This window comes from Podarcis gaigeae (genome assembly GCF_964106915.1).
Source record: "Podarcis gaigeae genome assembly, chromosome: 9".
Taxonomy (NCBI): Eukaryota; Metazoa; Chordata; class Lepidosauria; order Squamata; family Lacertidae; genus Podarcis; species Podarcis gaigeae.
Window position 1 is genome coordinate 67,096,880 of NC_139685.1, and position 18,002 is coordinate 67,114,881.

General features: G+C 45.2%; 1 protein-coding gene across 1 annotated transcript in view; it reads left to right on the forward strand.

The window, feature by feature from the left end:
- The window catches only part of SCD5 (stearoyl-CoA desaturase 5), a 42,534-nt gene that overhangs the window by 13,391 nt on the left and 11,141 nt on the right, over positions 1 to 18,002 (forward strand). Inside the window, exon 2 of the mRNA XM_083756801.1 lies at positions 17,262 to 17,392. Coding sequence (XP_083612927.1) covers positions 17,262 to 17,392 — 131 coding nt within the window. The remainder of the gene's footprint in view (positions 1 to 17,261; positions 17,393 to 18,002) is intronic.

Consider the following 18,002-nt stretch of genomic DNA (forward strand, 5'->3'; position numbering starts at 1 on the left):
TTGGAAGCCGCTCAGAGCAGCTGGGACAACTCAGTCAGATGGGTGGGATATAAAATTATTGCTATTTTTTAGGACATCCCTATTTTCATCGGAGAGATATTGGAGGGTACGTTATTTCTTAACATTTTCTGGTCTATCTCAATGTCAATGGAATGAGAAAATTTCATCCCTGTTCTACCATTTAGCACTGGAGGCTGATATTCATAACAGCTCAATGTAAATGGTGAAAAAACTCCTGTGACTTAATCATTTCTAATATTGATATAAATGACCTACATTTGCCCTCGTATTCACCTTGGGGACAATACTGCAGCAGTTAACGCCTACTGAGGACTTACTACAGCCAGTACCTTCTGGTGAACCTGATCTTAGATATACTTGGGAGAAGGTAGCAATTCTTTTGTTTCCTGAAGACAAAATAAGGGCCAATCCACCACTTCTGGTCTGAGATCCTCACTGGACAAAAGCAACCCATGTTTGTTTTAACCTTGATGCTCAAACACCACCAAACTCTGCTGGTTCTCCTACTGTGAAGAATGCTGAGAGAAAGCAGCTGTAATCTTGTCTAATTTAAGGTCTTTCTTAGTCACATCCTGAAGTCAGCAATGTGTTTACAGACACCACCGCGTCCTCGATGTCTTCTCTTGATGCTAACAAAGCCTTCTTGCCAGAAACAAGGCAGTGAAGCACAGTTAGTTATAATGCAGGGATCTGCTTTTTAAAGTGTATCAGTTTCCCCCAATGTTATGTACTGAGTTGAATAGGATCCAAACTGCAGCAGTCTGATTGGTCCTAGAACAATAGGATCCAAAAGGCAGCAGTCTGATTGGTCCTAGAACAATAGGATTCAGAATGCAGCAGTCGGATTGGTCCTAGAACAATGCAGCAGTATGATTGGTTGGCAGGAACCACCCAATCATGCTCCAGATTTAAGTGAATCCACAACCTGATTGGCTTACAGTAGAATTCCGGAATTAGCCAATCATGTGCAGCCCATTGTGTAAATAATGTATATAAAGCAGATACCTTGAGGGGACTTTCATTCATTCCTCCTCACCACTATGAGCTGAATAAAGAGCATGAAATCACTTTGCGACTCTGAGTATATTTCACCCAATATGCCTTCGTTTTAATGAGAACTACTTGATGTGTATGTTGGTGTTTTTGCTCCTGTGCACAAAGGCCGCCATTTTTACCAAAGGGAAACATATGACCTGCCCTCTTTAGAGAAGTTTTTAATGTGTGATGTTTTGTCGTGTTTTTAATATTCTGTTGGGAGCTGCCCAGAGTGGCTGGGGAAACCTAGCCAGATGGGCGGGCTATCAATCAATTATAAACGGTCCCCACAAATTCAACTTACCCAGAGCCTCTCTCCCAAACCCTTCAGCTCATAGCAATGCAGTCACAAAAACGGCACAGAAGCTTGGGAACTAGGTTAGGTTGCCATCAGCACTGCTGGTGTCACCCAAGGATGGGGAAACTGTGGTCCTCTAGATGTTGTTGGACTTCAAGTCCCATCAGCACCGGTCAGGTTCACCAATAGCCAGGGTGATATGAGTTGTAGTACAACTTTTGAAAGGCCACGGGTTCTTCATCCCTACTATAAAGGCTTCTGGTTCAGGCTGGGACTGTACTGGGGCAAGAATATTCTTTACTCACCAGCTCCAACTCCTGGCATGTTTTCTGGTTCTCTGACTCCCCAGCTTGGGCTCCTGTCTTGATCTGTATTTTTGGCTCCATTCAGTGTCTTCCCACATGGTTCACTTCTGGCATTGTTGATGCACAACTACAACTGCAGTGCTGCTAGTATGTGTTTGTTCATTAAAAGCCCTGTTTAGGGAAGCTTTTAATGTTTAACAGACCACTGTATTTTAATATTTTGTTGGAAGCTGCCCAGAGTGGCTGGGGAAACCCAGCCAGATGAGCGGGGTATTATTATTATTATTATTATTATTATTATTATTATTATTATTATTATTATTATCAATATCCCAGCTCAGGGCCGGCCCATGAATTTTTTGGCACCTGAGGCCAACCACAAAATGGTGCCTTTCCAACAGGGGAGAGAAGGGTTGAGTGAAGATTTACAAGGGGAACAAAGTTTGTGTGTGTGTGTGCGGGGGGGAATAGTGATTTACATGGTGAACAGGGGTGGGGGGAGAGGTGGGACTGGATTGGGGGCTGCCAGGGAGGAAGTAGATCCTGGCAGCTGTCACGGCCACCATGGCAGCGGCAGCAGGCAATGCATTCCTTGGAAGCCAGGCCTGCTGCCCCTGTGAATTCTGCCACCCAAGGCAGTCTTCTCACCTTGCTTGTCTGATGGGTGGGCCGGCCCTTTCCCATCTCTTTCTCGGAGATCATCTACAGGAGCATCGCTGGTTGATTGCCAGGTTGGTGAGGCTCCTTTAGACAACAAGAAGAAACCAATCCTTCAATGTCATCGGCCCAGTCTTCTGGAATACTCTGCCAACAGCGAGTCAGCCTTCTGTGCCAACTTTTAAATGCCCGTTTCTTTTCCGTCAGGCTGATGCAGGCAATTAAGAATACATATTTTCATAACAGATTCTGATCTTAACATTTTTACATAGCTTCCGCTGTATGGTTTTATGCATAATTTGTTGCCAGTTGCTCTGATTAAAAAAAAAAAAGGAATAGCAATATATAAATATTTTTTTACACACAAATAAAGAAACATATATATTTGAAAGCCTAAACATATTATTAGGCTTGTCATACGTCAGGAAAATTCCTGACATGTCCTGGGTGTAAAAATGGCGTAATGGGGAGAATTTGACTGAACTGGCAAAATGTCAGGGAAAATCCGTATGTATGGAAGTTTTCCCAAAAAAAAGCTGAACAATTTGGGTTTGTTCCCCTCAAAAAACAGCTCAACAACTTTGTGGGTGTCAGGCATTTTACTTCTTGAAATGTGGCAACCCTAAAACATATACTGTACAGTGGTACCTCAGGTTACATACGCTTCGGGTTACATACGCTTCAGGTTACAGACTCCACTAACCCAGAAATAGTACCTCGGGTTAAGAACTTTGCTTCAGGATGAGAACAGAAATCATGCTCCGGCGGTGCGGCGGCAGCAGGAGGCCCCATTAGCTAAAGTGGTGCTTCAGGTTAAGAACAGTTTCAGGTTAAGAACAGACCTCTGGAACGAATTAAGTACTTAACCTGAGGTACCACTGTATTTCCAAAAAGCCAAAAAAAATGTAACTCTACCCGTAACTGATAGTCAGCAGGCAGGTCTCAAGTGCTTTGTGGTATCAACTTCCTTTGTGTGTGTTTGTGTGTGTGTGTGTGTGTGTGTGTGTGTGTGTGTGTGTGTCTTTTATGCAGGAAGACAATGGCCACTGTGTTCTTTGATCCCCTCATGGATGATGACTCTCTTTCACTCTCTGTAATTTATCTTCTCTCCCTGATTTCGGTAGCTGTTTGAGCCTCCATATGAAAGGCTGTAGCTCCCACTTTTCCTTTAATGAGATCTGATTCGCCACATTTTTAGTGTGGCAGAGAAGCCTGAGCAGGGGATGTGGCGAGAGGCGGCGAGAGAAAGGTCCATTTTGGTTGGGAAGCTTGCTTTGATGGAAATCAAACACAGAGCATTTTTTTTTAAAAAAAAAACACCAAAACACAGGGGAGCTGGAGATAAATACAGCATTAAAAGAGCCGGCTTCAGACCAGTTTCATGCGTTGCACCTATATATACCTCTGCCCAGAAAATTGGTTCTGCAAGCCGAGGGTGTAATTACACATTATCCATCGTTCTTTCCATTATTCTTTTTTATGGACTTTGATCCCGCCACTCACATCTTACACAATGCAGCCGTGGAAGATGCAATTTGAAAGGGAAGGCGAGTTTTTGCAAAAGAACAGCTTTTTAAGCTTGTCCGACTTGTACTGTTTTCCTGCTAAAACGTCCCTGCTTCCTCCACAGCAGCTTTTAGTCTTGCTGAGGAATTTTTATTTATTTATGTTTGATTGTATTTATATGACACTGTTGCAAGAATTTATGTGTAAGTTGCGGGGGTGTGTGGTTGCAGATATCATGCACATGCAGCCCACTACCAAAATCAGCACAATCACTTTTGTGACTTTTGTGATTTGTCCCCACAAAACACTTCATCACAGTTTCTTCCTAGCTATTCAAAGGGGCTCTGCTGCACAATACCAAATGTAAGAATTCACTGATAAATGTATCTATGTACTGGCTCACTGGGAAAACTTCAGAAATTCATATAGACATGTGAGCTCAGCTACTCAGCAGCCCCTCTGCCTGAGTGATAATCCCTGGCATCCTGATACCTGAGTGCCAGACAGGTAATAACAAACCCAGATGAAGACAAAAGGGTGTGATTAACTTGGCTGGGAAACAGGGAAATGTAAATATCTCTTTTGTTACACTTGATGGGTGTTTGGTGGAGGGCAAGGGGAACCATGGGGCAGGGTCCAGGATGCTCAGATTACGGCCACCAGACCTCCCCTTTCATGATGTAACCATGATGTATTAGTGATGTAGTTTTTTTGGGGGGGTGTAATATGGGGATTAGCAACTAATAAAAGTTTGGGTTCTCTTTTGTTCGGGGCATCCATCTTGTTCCACCTTGTGGCAGGTGGGAGTCCTGTCACGACAGTCTTCAATAAAGACCAAGCCTACTGGCTGCTGTTTTGCTCTGGTATTCCTGGCTGGTGTCCTTGTTTTTTGTCCAAGGGAGCCCTCAGATTTCTCCATTAACACCACCATTCCTTTAAAGAGCTCCTGGGCATCATGCATGGTTTGGGCTCTCTTCCCACACCTTTTAGTTTCTCCACGACAACCCTACGGGGTAGGCTATAACAGCCCTTAAGGATCCGCGTTAGAAACTCAGATATATTATCTGGACACCAAATGGCACATTAAACCTAGGTTACGGCCGCCAGGACAGAATGTATATTTGTCCCAGGAATTTGAACGGTAAGCTCTGAGCATGCCTAATATTGGATACAATGACCCCTTCACTTCCAGGTTCTACTAGGAAAAGGAAAGCCGGAGGCTGAGATCAGGAGGCGCTGGAAACGTTGCAGGAGCTTCAGCTAAAGTTTGCAGGGTTAGGAGGTGGAGGACAGGAGATCACTTTGAAATGTAAGCTGTGGGGCGTAAAGCCTGCAAACCGGAGATCTAATTAGCCACAGCCTGCCTTTTTCTCTCTCTCTCTCTCCTGTGCCCCTGTAATTAATTTTGGCAGCCTCCTCATCAGTAACAGTCGCAAACCTTTTGGCAAAAAGCATTCATGCCGCCAGATTATTCTCCTGCCAAGTGAGAGGGGACAAACGCTGTGTCTCCTCACTGCAGCAAGCTCAGAAAGGAGGCTAACAGCTAGCGAGTGCTGACCGTGCTTGCTCAGGAGTAAATCCCATTTGTTCCGATGCTGCCAAGAACCGTATCTTCCCAAGCTATCATTTCACTCTCCTTTTGCTTCTTGTTACGGCCAGCAAGGAGTATGGTATTGGGGGGGGGTATTTTTATTTTCTTTAAAAAAACAAATACAGTCATACCTCAGGTTAAAGTTGCTTCAGGTTGAGCGTTTTTGGGTTGCGCTCCACGGCGACCCGGAAGTAACGGAATGCCTTACTTCCGGGTTTCGCCACTCGCACATGTGCAGACGCTCAAAATTACGTCATGCACATGTGCAGAAGCGGTGAATCACAACCCACGCATGCGCAGACACGAGTTGCGTTCGCTTCAGGATTTAGTAACGGATTCTGTTCGCATCCAGAGGTACCACTGTAAATTCTACCATTCTCTTGTAATAAAAATAATAAGGTCTTATATATATAATAAATGTTAATAAATGTACCAACCAAGCACGTACATAGATATGCTGACCAAATGTCTGGAGCAGCACAGGAAGACCGTCCTGAAACCATTTTGACTCCCAAACTGACCTAATGTTTTCTCTGCAAGGGGGGGGGAACCTTCGCATTGTCTCAGGAATTGGGTAATCACCATCTCAAAGGAAGGACCAGACTACCAGGAAAGGCAATCAGATAAGGCATTATCAGATAACCTGGCAGACAGGAAAAAACAACATTCAAATTTCTGTTGTAGATGGCCTTTTCTGTGATGTAGGTATGATGTTTGTGGGGGGTGGTCTTGGGTTACACCCTTTCTGTGATGTATGTATGATGTATGGAGGGGTGGTCTTGAGCTCCAGGGCAGGGAATTTAAAATGTCTATATAAGGGCAGGCACACCTTTGTTCTGGGTCCTCCTCCGTCCTCCTGCGTGGGAGGGGAGCACCCTGTTGTAACAGCTTTAATAAAGATCAGGCTTACTAGCTGCTTTGCTTCTCAATATTCTCTGGTTGGCCTCTGTTATCTTCTCCTACCGATGAAGAACCTACAAAGGACTCTCTAAAGGGCTCTTGTATACCCCATAAGGGAATAAGGGCAGATTTTGTTTACAACACTCTCACCCACTGAGAACTGCTGGGATAGAAGGCAGGGGTCTAAGTAGAAAGTGAAGCCACAGGCAGAGCTGACTTATTCTGGTTTTGTCGCCATCCTCCTCTTCCCTCCTAAAATTGCAAGGGGCAACGCTGAAACTAAGGAGGAGGGGGCTTGCTGATGGCCGACTGAGGTTGGTGGGGCAGTGCCCCCATTTCCCCACATGCACCAACTTTCCTTTCATCGTGGAACCCATCCCCAGGTAGTACAGCTGTGGTTCCCAGGTAGACACCCACCCACCTGTAGACAAGACCAGAGCCAGAACTACCACCAGGAGCAAACCAGCAGTAAATCACATGAAGGAAGTTGTGTTAACTCTTTATTCGAAAGAAACAAGGTCTGCACAGGAGTGTCAGGCCTAATGAGCACATCAGCTCAACTCTGGTCGTTCTTGCCCCCCCCCCCCATGAAGCATTTGCTGAGACTGAAGGGAACACTTGCTGATGCTGAAGGTGCAGAATATAAACTATGGTAAGATAAACCAACACAGAGTGCTTTGGAAACTGTTCATAGCATTTCCGGACAATTTGTTTTTAGAATCTGTGTTCTAGTTGCGACGGTTTCAGTCCATAAAACAAACAAAATTATAACATAAGAGTTCGAGAAGAGCAGGATCAGGCCAACGGCCCAGTGTGATTTCCTGAGCTCCTCATCTTGCTGGTTGCTCCTCACAAAATACAATGGTTGCCAAGTTCTGCTCTATCCCAGGTATTAATCAGGATTGGTGTCTATCGTATGAGATGTAAAACCAAGGGCTTGACCTTAGTCAAGTATTTTGATTAAAGATCTGTCGAGTTTCTTGTAACAGTAGCTGGGTTAAGCTTTCTGGGATCAGTTCCAGAGCTGGTAATTTCACCCTGAATTTTCTATGAGAACTTGAAACTATTCTTCCTTGGGTGGATGGTGGCTGTCTTTTTCTCTCTCTTCCACAGCTTCTCAGATCCTTCTCTTTTCGCATCTGCTTGCTTCAGAAAAGCCAGTAGGATGGGCTAAAAGCACATTTCTGCCACCCCCATGAGCCAGAGGGAGCCCTGTCTTGAGTGAGGGGATTAGATCGCTGGGTTGCCTAGATACCCAGTCATCATGAGGTACACGTGATCCAGGGGCATCCAACTGTTTTGGGCCCAATGGGCACATTTGGAATTTCCAGAAAGTTCTGTGGGTGCCCATCACAAAATGGCTGCCAAAGGGGAGTGGGGTATGGTGTAACACAAAATAGCTGCTAGGCAGGGGTGTGTGGCAACGAAAATGGCTGCCACATCTGGAAGAGGAGAAAAAAGAGGGCCACAAAGCAGTATGGGCATGCCTCACCCTGCCAGCTACCCCATTTTGTCATTAAAAAGGCACCTGTGCCAGCCATCTCGCTCACAGGGAAAAGATCCTGCACCTCACCTCTGTTCAGAATGCATGCCCACTCCTGGCATTAGATGAAAGGTGGACATTGTTAAATTGCTTGATGTAAGAGGGACAGAAAAAGAAGAGCATGCTCTTATGCATTGTGGTCTTTGAGGCGATATTTATTGAGACCTTTCACCAATGCCACAGGGGGTGCTGGCAGGGACCCCAATGTCACATGCCCCACAAAGGTGAGACCCCCTGTGACTTCCAAAATACCCCATACACTTAAAACGCATTCAGTGCACATTTAAAGCATCTGCCTCCCGCCCCCTGAGAATCCTGGGAGCTGTAGTTTGTTACGGGTGCTGGGAAATGTAGCTCTGTGAGGTGGAAACTATGGTCCCCAAGATTTTTTGTGCTAAGTGATGTACTTTTAATGTGCTTTAAATTTAGGGTGTGGATCTGCCCAAAGCAAAAGAAAAATAGGGAAGCCTTGAAAGAGCAATGAGCATGTTTGGTGGAGAGGGATTAGAGGCAGATGAAATTCCTGTTTTCTTTCATATATAGATGTATAATTGGCAACGGGAGGGACAAGGAAGTCTAATGCATGTAATTTTTGCTGTCCTTGAGAATGTCTCTGTAGCTGCAACCTCTCCCTTAAGGGGGATAAAGTGCCTTTTTGACTCTGGCAGAGAGAAACAGCAGAGGTAGCACTAACAAATTATCAGAGCGCTGCTTCCTTAACAAAGCTGTTATAGAAAAATCTGGGGTTGGTTTTTACAGCCCAACTCCCCATCAAGGGATTCAGGATCCCCTAAGTCCATTGTGAGTCAGAGAAGGATGAATGGAGGCAACATCCAGTTAAAGCAAGGCAGATGACGACGACAACAACAACAACAACAACTTATTTATCCCACGCCCATCTGGCTGGGTTTCCCCGGCCACTCTGGGAGGCTTCCAACAACAGATTAAAATTACATTAAAACATCAGTCATTAAAAACTTCCCTAAACAGGGCTGCCTTATTTTTCTGTTGCAGCAGAGTCCCCGCCCCTCTTGCAAGGAGGTGAGGACCCAGAACAGAGAGTACAAGAACTTAAACACCCCCAAACAACTTCAGAAATTGCCCACCACTCAAAAGCATCTAACAGGTGTCACAGAAATAGGAGCTCTACAACAGAAATTTGAAAGTGTGGCTTGTCTCCTGTCTGTCAAGATACCTGATAATGTTCACTGACTGGTTTATCTCATGGGTAGGCAACCGAAGGCCCGGAGGCCAGATCCGGCCCAATCACCTTCTAAATCCGGCCCACGGACAGTCCAGGAATCAGCGTGTTTTTACATGAGTAAAATGTGTGCTTTTATTTAAAATGCATCTCTGGGTTATTTGTGGGGCATAGGAATTCGTTCATTCCCTCCCCCCCAAATATAGTCCAGTCCCCCACAAGGTCTGAGGGACAGTGGACCGGCCCCCTGCTGAAAAAGTTTGCTGATCCCTGCTTTACCTGGTCAGTGTGGGCCATTTTTGGAGATGGTAAATACTTTAGTTCTTGACTCCAATTCACAGGCCTACGCTATTCATACACAAAATATGCCCTTAAAACAAGATTTGTGGAAAGAACTATTGGGAAAGATTTCTTCCAAGATACATCACACTACAGAGAAATATTTGTGGTTCTTAAGGATGAAGATGGCTTCAGGATTCTCTTCTCTTTCAGACATGTGGTTTATATACCGGTGTGTGTTTACCTTGCACGCTTATGAACATTCATTTTATTTATGACATCTTAGAATTCTTATGACAAAGCCAATAAAGAAACCTGTGCTAGTGAGCAATCTCTCTTGTCCCCTTGTCCAAGGCCATCCCTTCAAAAGTAGATTTCTCTTTTCAGTGGACAAACGCCTTCTCTCCTGATATGCAGCCCATAACACAGCCACTGCAACAGGGCTGGGGAACTACAACTCCCATCATCCCTGGCCACAGGCCATGCAGCTGGGGTTAATGGGAGTTGGAGTCCAACAGTGCCTGAAGAGCCACAGGTTCCTCACCTCACTCTATGGGTGCTACAGACCCAGGATGGGCCACGGTTTCCCCATCACGAGGACCCACTTACTTTGGCAAAACAAGCCTTTGCCACCATGCAATCTGGGACGTGGGTGGCGCTGTGGGTTAAACCACAGAGCCTAGGACTTGCCAATCAGAAGATTGGCGGTTTGAATCTCCACGACGGGGTTAGCTCCTGCTGCTCAGTCCCTGCTCCTGCCAACCTAGCATTTCGAAAGCACGTCAAAAGTGCAAGTAGGTAAACAGCGTTTCCGTGCGCTGCTCTGGTTCGCCAGAAGCGGCTTAGTCATGCTGGCTACATGACCTGGAAGCTGTATGCTGGCTCCCTCGGCCAATAAAGTGAGATGAGCGCCACAACTCCAGAATCGGCAGTGACTGGACCTAATGGTCAGGGGCCCCCTTACCTTTTAATCTGGGAAATGTTTCTAAAACTAATCCGTGAATTTGAGGCAGAGCCAAGATTTGAACTGAGAATCACAATCCTTGCCACCCAACAACACCAGCTGATGACTTGTTCCACTTACCATCAGTTAGCTGAAATATAGGTCAGTGACGTTGAATTCATTGTTTAAAATACTCTGCACCCCTGGGATGTGTTTTCGTTTAGACTGATTGCTTAGTGCCCGTAAATAAGTGACTTTAGGGTGAGAGAAAATTTGGGCTAAGCACAGGCATCAGGGGAATTGCCTTTCTTTGCAGAGTCTGTGTCAGCACATTAAACATTCGGAAAACTGACTGTGTTCTAAACTTTTAAAGCTCAGGAGCCAAGCTTTGACTCCTCAGCACAATTATAATCAGAAAAGCAGCACCTTAGGTCTGTACAAAGATTGGGCCTCCATCTGATTTACGTCCTGTTTAGTTGAGACCTAATTGAGGATGCATTGAGGGGTCTTACAAACTGCTGCTATTTTGGCGTGGGATTTCAATCATATGCCAGCAAATTCAGGCTGCACAATTAAAGCTGATTGGGAGGCCTTGACCAACAAAGTCTCTTCCTCTAATATTGGACTGTTTGCTGTAAGAAAAGTGATGAGGAATTGCTATATGAAAAGTGGTGCAGAGTGTGGCTTAACACTTGCATTGACATGCCACAGGGAGGCTGGATCTGAATTTTGTTTTCTGTCCTTTTCTCATTTTTCCAATCAAAAGTTGCTTTCTCCACAGTTCTGCATCAGTTTGCAAATTTGTATGAAGAACTCACGGAAATTCACCAGCATTTTAGCGTGAATTCCGCTCACTAGGCACATCCTTGTGTGCAATTTGGCCTAATATATACATTTTGGCAAAGCAATTACCTCTAAAATAACGCATCTGTGTTATCTTCGCTAACACCTGCGTTTTGTGGGCATTCTGCCAGAGCAGATGCATTTTTGAAGACGTTACTTGGCTGAATTGAAAAATTCAGAGAAGGGTGGCAGTGCTTCTGTTTTCGTATGGTTTCTTTGACATGCAGAACTATAGATATAACACAATTGAGAGGATACTAATGTTTACGATATCTGAATCTGATTAAGATGCTTTCTTATTTTTTTTTATAGCCCATCTGAGAAATCTGAGAGAATGTTGATGGGATTTGGTGGGATAATAAAGCTTGTTTTCAAGCAGATAATGTATAGTACTTTCCCCTTCCTCTGTTATTATCTTTCCACCATTTCCACATGCCGCTGAGCTATCACAACAACACTGATGATTCTGCTATCTTGGGCAAGTATCACGTTTTTCCCAGGTGCAAAAATACGATGCTTTTGAGTGTTGGGCAAATGTGATATCCCTGAATACAAGGATAAGCTTGTCGGAAGAGGTGTGGGCTGGAAAAACAAATGAAATTCTGGTGCTTGTCTGTGTAAAATTCTGCATTTGCAAAGGTAAAAATAAATACATATACAGGTTGCCTGCTGTGGGGCTGGTTTAAGGTCCTGATTACGATCCTGATTTGGAAGATGTACCCTGTGACTTTCAGAACCATGAATTTCTGCACTTTCTTTTAAGGGTTGTAGGTGTTTGGGGTTTTTAAAAAAATTGTCAGAGCGAATGCCCTGCTGTTAAAGTGTGAAGGAGAAGAGGAGACTGAGCATTATCCGACATATATTTAGCTGAAGCCGTGACCTCCCGCTAATGGAAGCATACCGATGCTTCTGTTGGCTTCTGTGTTTTTCCTGCAGTCAAGCTGATCTCTGCAAACCTGCCTATCGAGCCCCGAAGCCCTCCTAATTTTTACCACTCATAGAGATGCCATCTGCAAGCAAGCGGGCAGTGAGGTGGGATGTAAAAGGCTTTTTATGTTCAGCAGCAAGACCTCAGGCGCTATTGATTGCGGAAAGGAAAGGTATCATCGCATCCCCCGCTGCTTATAATGTGGCTCATCAGACACTGAGTTAAGTGCTAGCGACACCCCGGCGGGCTCCACAAAGTCACATTGAGAGTCGCTTCATCATCGCCATTGAGATTTTGTAGTCAGCCCTTCCTTCCGCCGCCTCATTCCTCACTCGATTCAGATGGGTCCTTGTGTGCTCTTGTCGGTGCCTACAATGTAATTGCAGGGCAATCTCTGTGAAAAGGCCCATTTCTCAATATTCCACCATGATATTTATGCATTTTGGAGGGTTGCCAACATTTCCGCTAGCCTCAGTAGCTGTGCCTTGAAGATCCTGGCTGGCTTACATTCGCTGGTGATGCTTAACTGCCTGCTGGGGAAAGGTTTTGCTTGCAGATTAAGCAACCGCTGGAGCAGACCAGACCATTTGGGCGGTCAGTTGGCAACCCAAGAAATGCAGTTTATTTTTAAGGGCAACACTCTCCCCTCTCACTGTCACTATTTTGTGGGAGGAAAGCAAGCACTTACTGGAAATTTTGGTTTGTGCGATTAAAATCAATGAAAGGGCTCTGTCACACTAGCACAACCAATCTACTTTTTTTAAAAATGAAGCACACAGACGTTATGTGGTTAGTAACTGTGACGTTAACATATGAGAGTGCTGGAGGTGAATTAGTTAAACAAGTTACCCAATCAGAACTCAGGGAGGTGGAGCCAGAGGGACTATAAATACAGCTCTGGGAGGGGCGAAAGGGGAGTTTGTTGGGAGTTGGGTGGTTGGTTGGAGTGGGAGTGAATTGGGATAGAGTCTGTGGGTAGGTGGAGTTAGGGTAGCGAAATTAGGAACTAGGAAGACAAGTAAATATCTGAGAGGTGGTTTAGTGAGTGAGAGCAGGTAGCGGAGGTTATAGGTCTGGATAGGCACCCCATGATTGTAATGGACCGATACCATTTATGAAACCACATGCTTGGTAAACTGCAATAAATAAACAGAAGTTTATGTTCCAATTTAACCCTGACTGGACTCGGTATTGTACCAGGTAGGGCCTGGGTGGTGGCAGCAAGAAATAAAGTGGTTACACAGGTATCAATAGACGGTGAAATGTCCGGGGACCCTGTGTGATCGCCACAGTAACGTTATGGGGAAAATGCACTGGAATGTTTGGGGCAAATGAATGATTAATGGGAGGGTATATAAACACTGCGTAAGCAAATCAGGATGAATGCAGAATGTCACATAACCTCCCCACAAACAAAGCAGAACAAGTGTTCAATAAAGACCAGGCATAGTCTAACCTCTGCGCAGGCGTTGTGTGAGCAAGTCAAGATGAATTCTCAATAAACTGGTCATCTAGAGGATCCGTAAATACTGCATTTGTTCCATCATGGAAGTCTAAGCTGGGTACCTGGAGTAACCAGGCCATCTTTCATCTAGGCAATGACCAGACCAGATCTACGGTACTTAGCTTCAGTAAGCTTGCTAAATAGTGCCTTCAAACTATTCTCTGGGCTGTCATTGTAGTCTAGTGTGACCCTGAAAACAAGGTGGGGCTATGCAAATAGCAACAGTCTTGATCTGTAACTAGTAAGGTGTCACAGAGTGAGCCTGTCAGTTAATCACACAGTTTGAAGTTGGAGTTAACTCTTTATTAGCAAAAACAAACCAAGACAACATCTTAAAACAAAGGTCCGTATAGTTAAAGCTATAGTTTTTCCAGTAGTGATGTATGGAAGTGAAAGCTGGACCATAAAGAGGGCTGATCACCAAAGAATTGATGCTTTTGAATTAAGGTGCTGGAGGAAACTCTTGAGAGTCCCATGGACTGCAAGAAGATCAAACCTCTCCATTCTGAAGGAAATCAGCCCAGAGTGCTCACTGGAAGGACAGACCCTGAAGCTGAGGCTCCAATACTTTGGCCACCTTATGAGAAGAGAAGACTCCCTGGAAAAGCCCCTGATGTTGGGAAAGATGGAGGGCACAAGGAGAAGGGGACGGCAGAGGACAAGATGGTTGGACAGTGTTCTCAAAGCTACCAGCATGAGTTTGACCAAACTGCAGGAGGCAGTGGAAGACAGGAGTGCCTGGCGTGCTCTGGTCTATGGGGTCACGAAGAGTCGGACACGACTAAACGACTAAACAACAAGCAAGCAAAAACATGGCAGCCCCATCTGGAACTGGTCACCTCCCAGAAGCTGTTCAACACCATCGGCCTCATCCAGTATGGCCAAGGGTCAGGGTTGATGGGAATGCCAACCAGTGACATCTGGAGGACGACAAGTTCTCCACTGCTGATCTGGCCCAGTACTGCCTGTTCTGACATGAGAACATGGGAAGCTTTCTTACACTGAATCAGAAGATGGATCCATCTAGCGCAGTATTGTTCAGTGGTTCTTCAGGAATTCAGGCAGGATCCTCTTCCAAGCCCAGCTGGAGGTGTCGGAGACTCGACACAGAATCTGATCTACCTTTGAGCTATGACCCTTCCAGGAATATGATATGGCTGTGACTCTTCAGCCATATGATACGAGGCCTTTTATTTCATGTGCTACCTGATCTTTTTAGCTGGAGACACTAGGGACAGTGCCTACCATTGAAAGATGGCCCCTTCTGATAAACTTACTTGTAAACTGCTCTCTCTCTCTCTTTGTATGTAAGGCAGCTTATGTAAAACAATTCAAAACAGTGTTTAAAATGAGAATATTTATATGGCAGCCCTACAGAACACATGTTGAAACATGGACCAGTTTAGAAACGTAGCTGCATTCCAAAACAGCTCTCCAAATTAAGCTCCGTAAAACAAGGGGGTAAATTAGGAAAAAAGCAGCCTGAAATATATATTAAAAAGTTTTAAATTCCATTTAAAGACTTGCCATTCACAATTGACATCTCTCTCTCTCTCTCTCTCTCTCTCTCTCTCTCTCTCTCTCTCTCTTTTTAAACTTAGATACTTTTGGCACCCAAGTTCCGAAATCCAAAACTATGTTTTGATTTCCATTGTGTTTTCATCTGCGCTAGCAATCCTTCACAAGAAATTCAACTGGCAATGGCACAAAGGGGTGGAGTTGGAGGCACAGTTTTCAACCAGCCGTTGTTGCCAACTTGGTGCTGGCCAGATGTTTTGGACTACAATTCCCATCAAGTTGTACTGGCTGGGGCCAATGGGAGTTGTGGTCCAAAACATCTCACCATGTTGACAAAGGATTCTTTCGATTGTCGCTGTTTATGTTTACAGCTTTTGAGAACAATGCACCTCGTTTGGTGCAATCTTCAAGGCAGAGACTCCTTCAGGGACTGCAATCTGTTTGGATGATGCTTCCTTGTTCCCGTTTCCACACATGAGGAGCAAAATTGACATATCTCAAAACGGAGCACGGATGAAAGCCTTTCTGTTGGCGCCCAGAATGTGGGAGCACAGCTGGCTTTCTCTTGGCAGTATTAGTGCTGCTATGCTCAAAGTGATATAAAAGCAACAGGAGGGATATGGTTATGGTGAAGCACAGAGTGGTATCTTAGTGGGGGGAGAAGATAAGCCCCCCTGAAGAGACATGGGGAATAAAAAGCTGGAGACAGCTTCATCTTCAAAAGATTCCGACATCTTCAAAGGAGTCTTTTACAGTTCTGGAGGACAGGGCAGAACAGAAGGTGTTCCTTGTAAATTTCAGTCAGATGAGACACGGGGAGAAGAGATTATGGTCCATCAAAGGCAGAGAGGGTCTTTGGGAACAGGCGGAGTTTAGTACTGTCACCTGCCAGTGTGGTGTAGTGGTTAAGAGCGGTGGACTTGTAATCTGGGGAACATGGTTCGCGTCTCCGCTCCTCCACAAGCAGCTACTGGGTGACTTTGGGCTAGTCGCACTTCTCTGAAGTCTCTCAGCCCCCCTCACCTCACAGAGTGTTTGTTGTGGGGGGGAAGGGAAAGGAGATTGTTAACTGCTTTGAGACTCCTTAGGGTAGTGATAAAGCGGGATATCAAATCCAAACTCTTCTTCTTCTTCTTCTTCTGCCAGTCGCTTGGGAAGTGCTGGGGAATGGGATGCTGGGGAAACAGGCCAGAATTGTGCTTCCAGGCACACATATTGCATTTGGAGGGTTACATTAGAATGATAAATGACTTGGGTTATGTTTTTTGCCCGAAACCTATAGTGTTCTAATCAATACAGTACACAATCAGAGTGGGAGGTATCTTGTGTTGGAATCTTCAAAGCCCCCAATTTAGGACTCTTTGGTGAGGGAATCCCAGCGGGGATTTAACATGGCAAACCATGCAGCGAAAAAGCGCATCAATTTATAGGTTGTTAAACCTTTAACATGTGCGTTTCCAGCAAATTCTAAAGTGTACCTCTTTCCTAGAATCTCCCTCTTGCTTATTCTCCAGCAGCTGCTAGGAGCTGCCCAAGCAGCAGTGGCCATGGAGAGGCAACAGGATGAGGCCACCATCATCGTCGTTGCTCAGGGCAAGCGCTAGCTCATCCTAGAATCATAGAATCATAGAGTTGGAAGAGACCACAAGGGCCATCGAGTCCAACCCCCTGCCAAGCAGGAAACACCATCAGAGCACTCCTGACATATGGTTGTCAAGTCTCTGCTTAAAGACCTCCAAAGAAGGAGACTCCACCACACTCCTTGGCAGCAAATTCCACTGTTGAACAGCGCTTACTGTCAGGAAATTCTTCCTAATGTTTAGGTGGAATCTTCTTTCTTGTAGTATGGATCCATTGCTCTGTGTCCGCTTCTTTGGAGCAGCAGAAAACATCCTTTCTCTCTCCTCTATGTGACATCCTTCTCAAGATTGGCAGCAGCATTGGTGGGAAAATGGGAATTCTGGAATAAAATCAGAAGCTGGGGTGCTTTTTGTAATTCTGGGACTGTCCCTGAAAAATCAGGATATTTGGAGGGTATGTAATTAGAAAAATATAGCCCGCTAACAGCAACACCTATGAGAGTCTGAGCTATGTTTTAACAAGGAACAATAACAGATGCAATTGCTTGGTATTTACATTTTATTTCTTTCTCTTCCCCCTCCCCCCCGTTTCTCCTTTATGTTTTGCAGCATACCTGTGTTTCTTTGTGACCGCCCTGGGAGTGACAGCAGGGGCCCATCGCCTGTGGAGTCACAGATCTTATAAAGCCAAACTACCTTTGCGGATATTCCTGGCTGTAGCAAATTCAATGGCCTTTCAGGTGTGCAACTAGGCTCTAGCTACTGCCCATGCATGCCTGCAATTTCATTTCTCCACTGACGACAGGCTGCTCAATGGGTGTAGCTCCCTTTGCAAGAGGAGCTCCTCATTCATCCTCGAGATGAACGAAACTCGGCATGCAGACGCTTGTGTAATGGAAGCAAAGCGGTTGGTAATAGTAAAAGTATTAGTAATTTATTATTTGTACCCAGCCACTCTGGGCGGCTTCCAACAAAGATTAAAAATACATTAAAATGTCACACATTAGAAACTTCCCTAAACAGGGCTGCCTTCAGATGTCTTCTAAATGTCAGGTAGTTGTTTTTCTTTCTGATATCTGATGGGAGGGCGTTCCACATGGCAGGTGCCACTACCGAGAAGGCCCTCTACCTGGTTCCCTGTAGCTTTGCTTCTCGCAGTGAGGGAACCGCCAGAAGGCCCTCGGCGCTGGATCTCAGTGTCCAGGCTGAACGATGGGGGTGGAGACACTCCTTCAGGGATACTGGGCCGAGGCCGTTTAGGGCTTCAAAGGTCAACACCAACAACTGGAATTGTGCTTGGAAACGTACTAGGAGCCAATGTAGGTCTTTCAGGACCGGTGTTATGCGGTC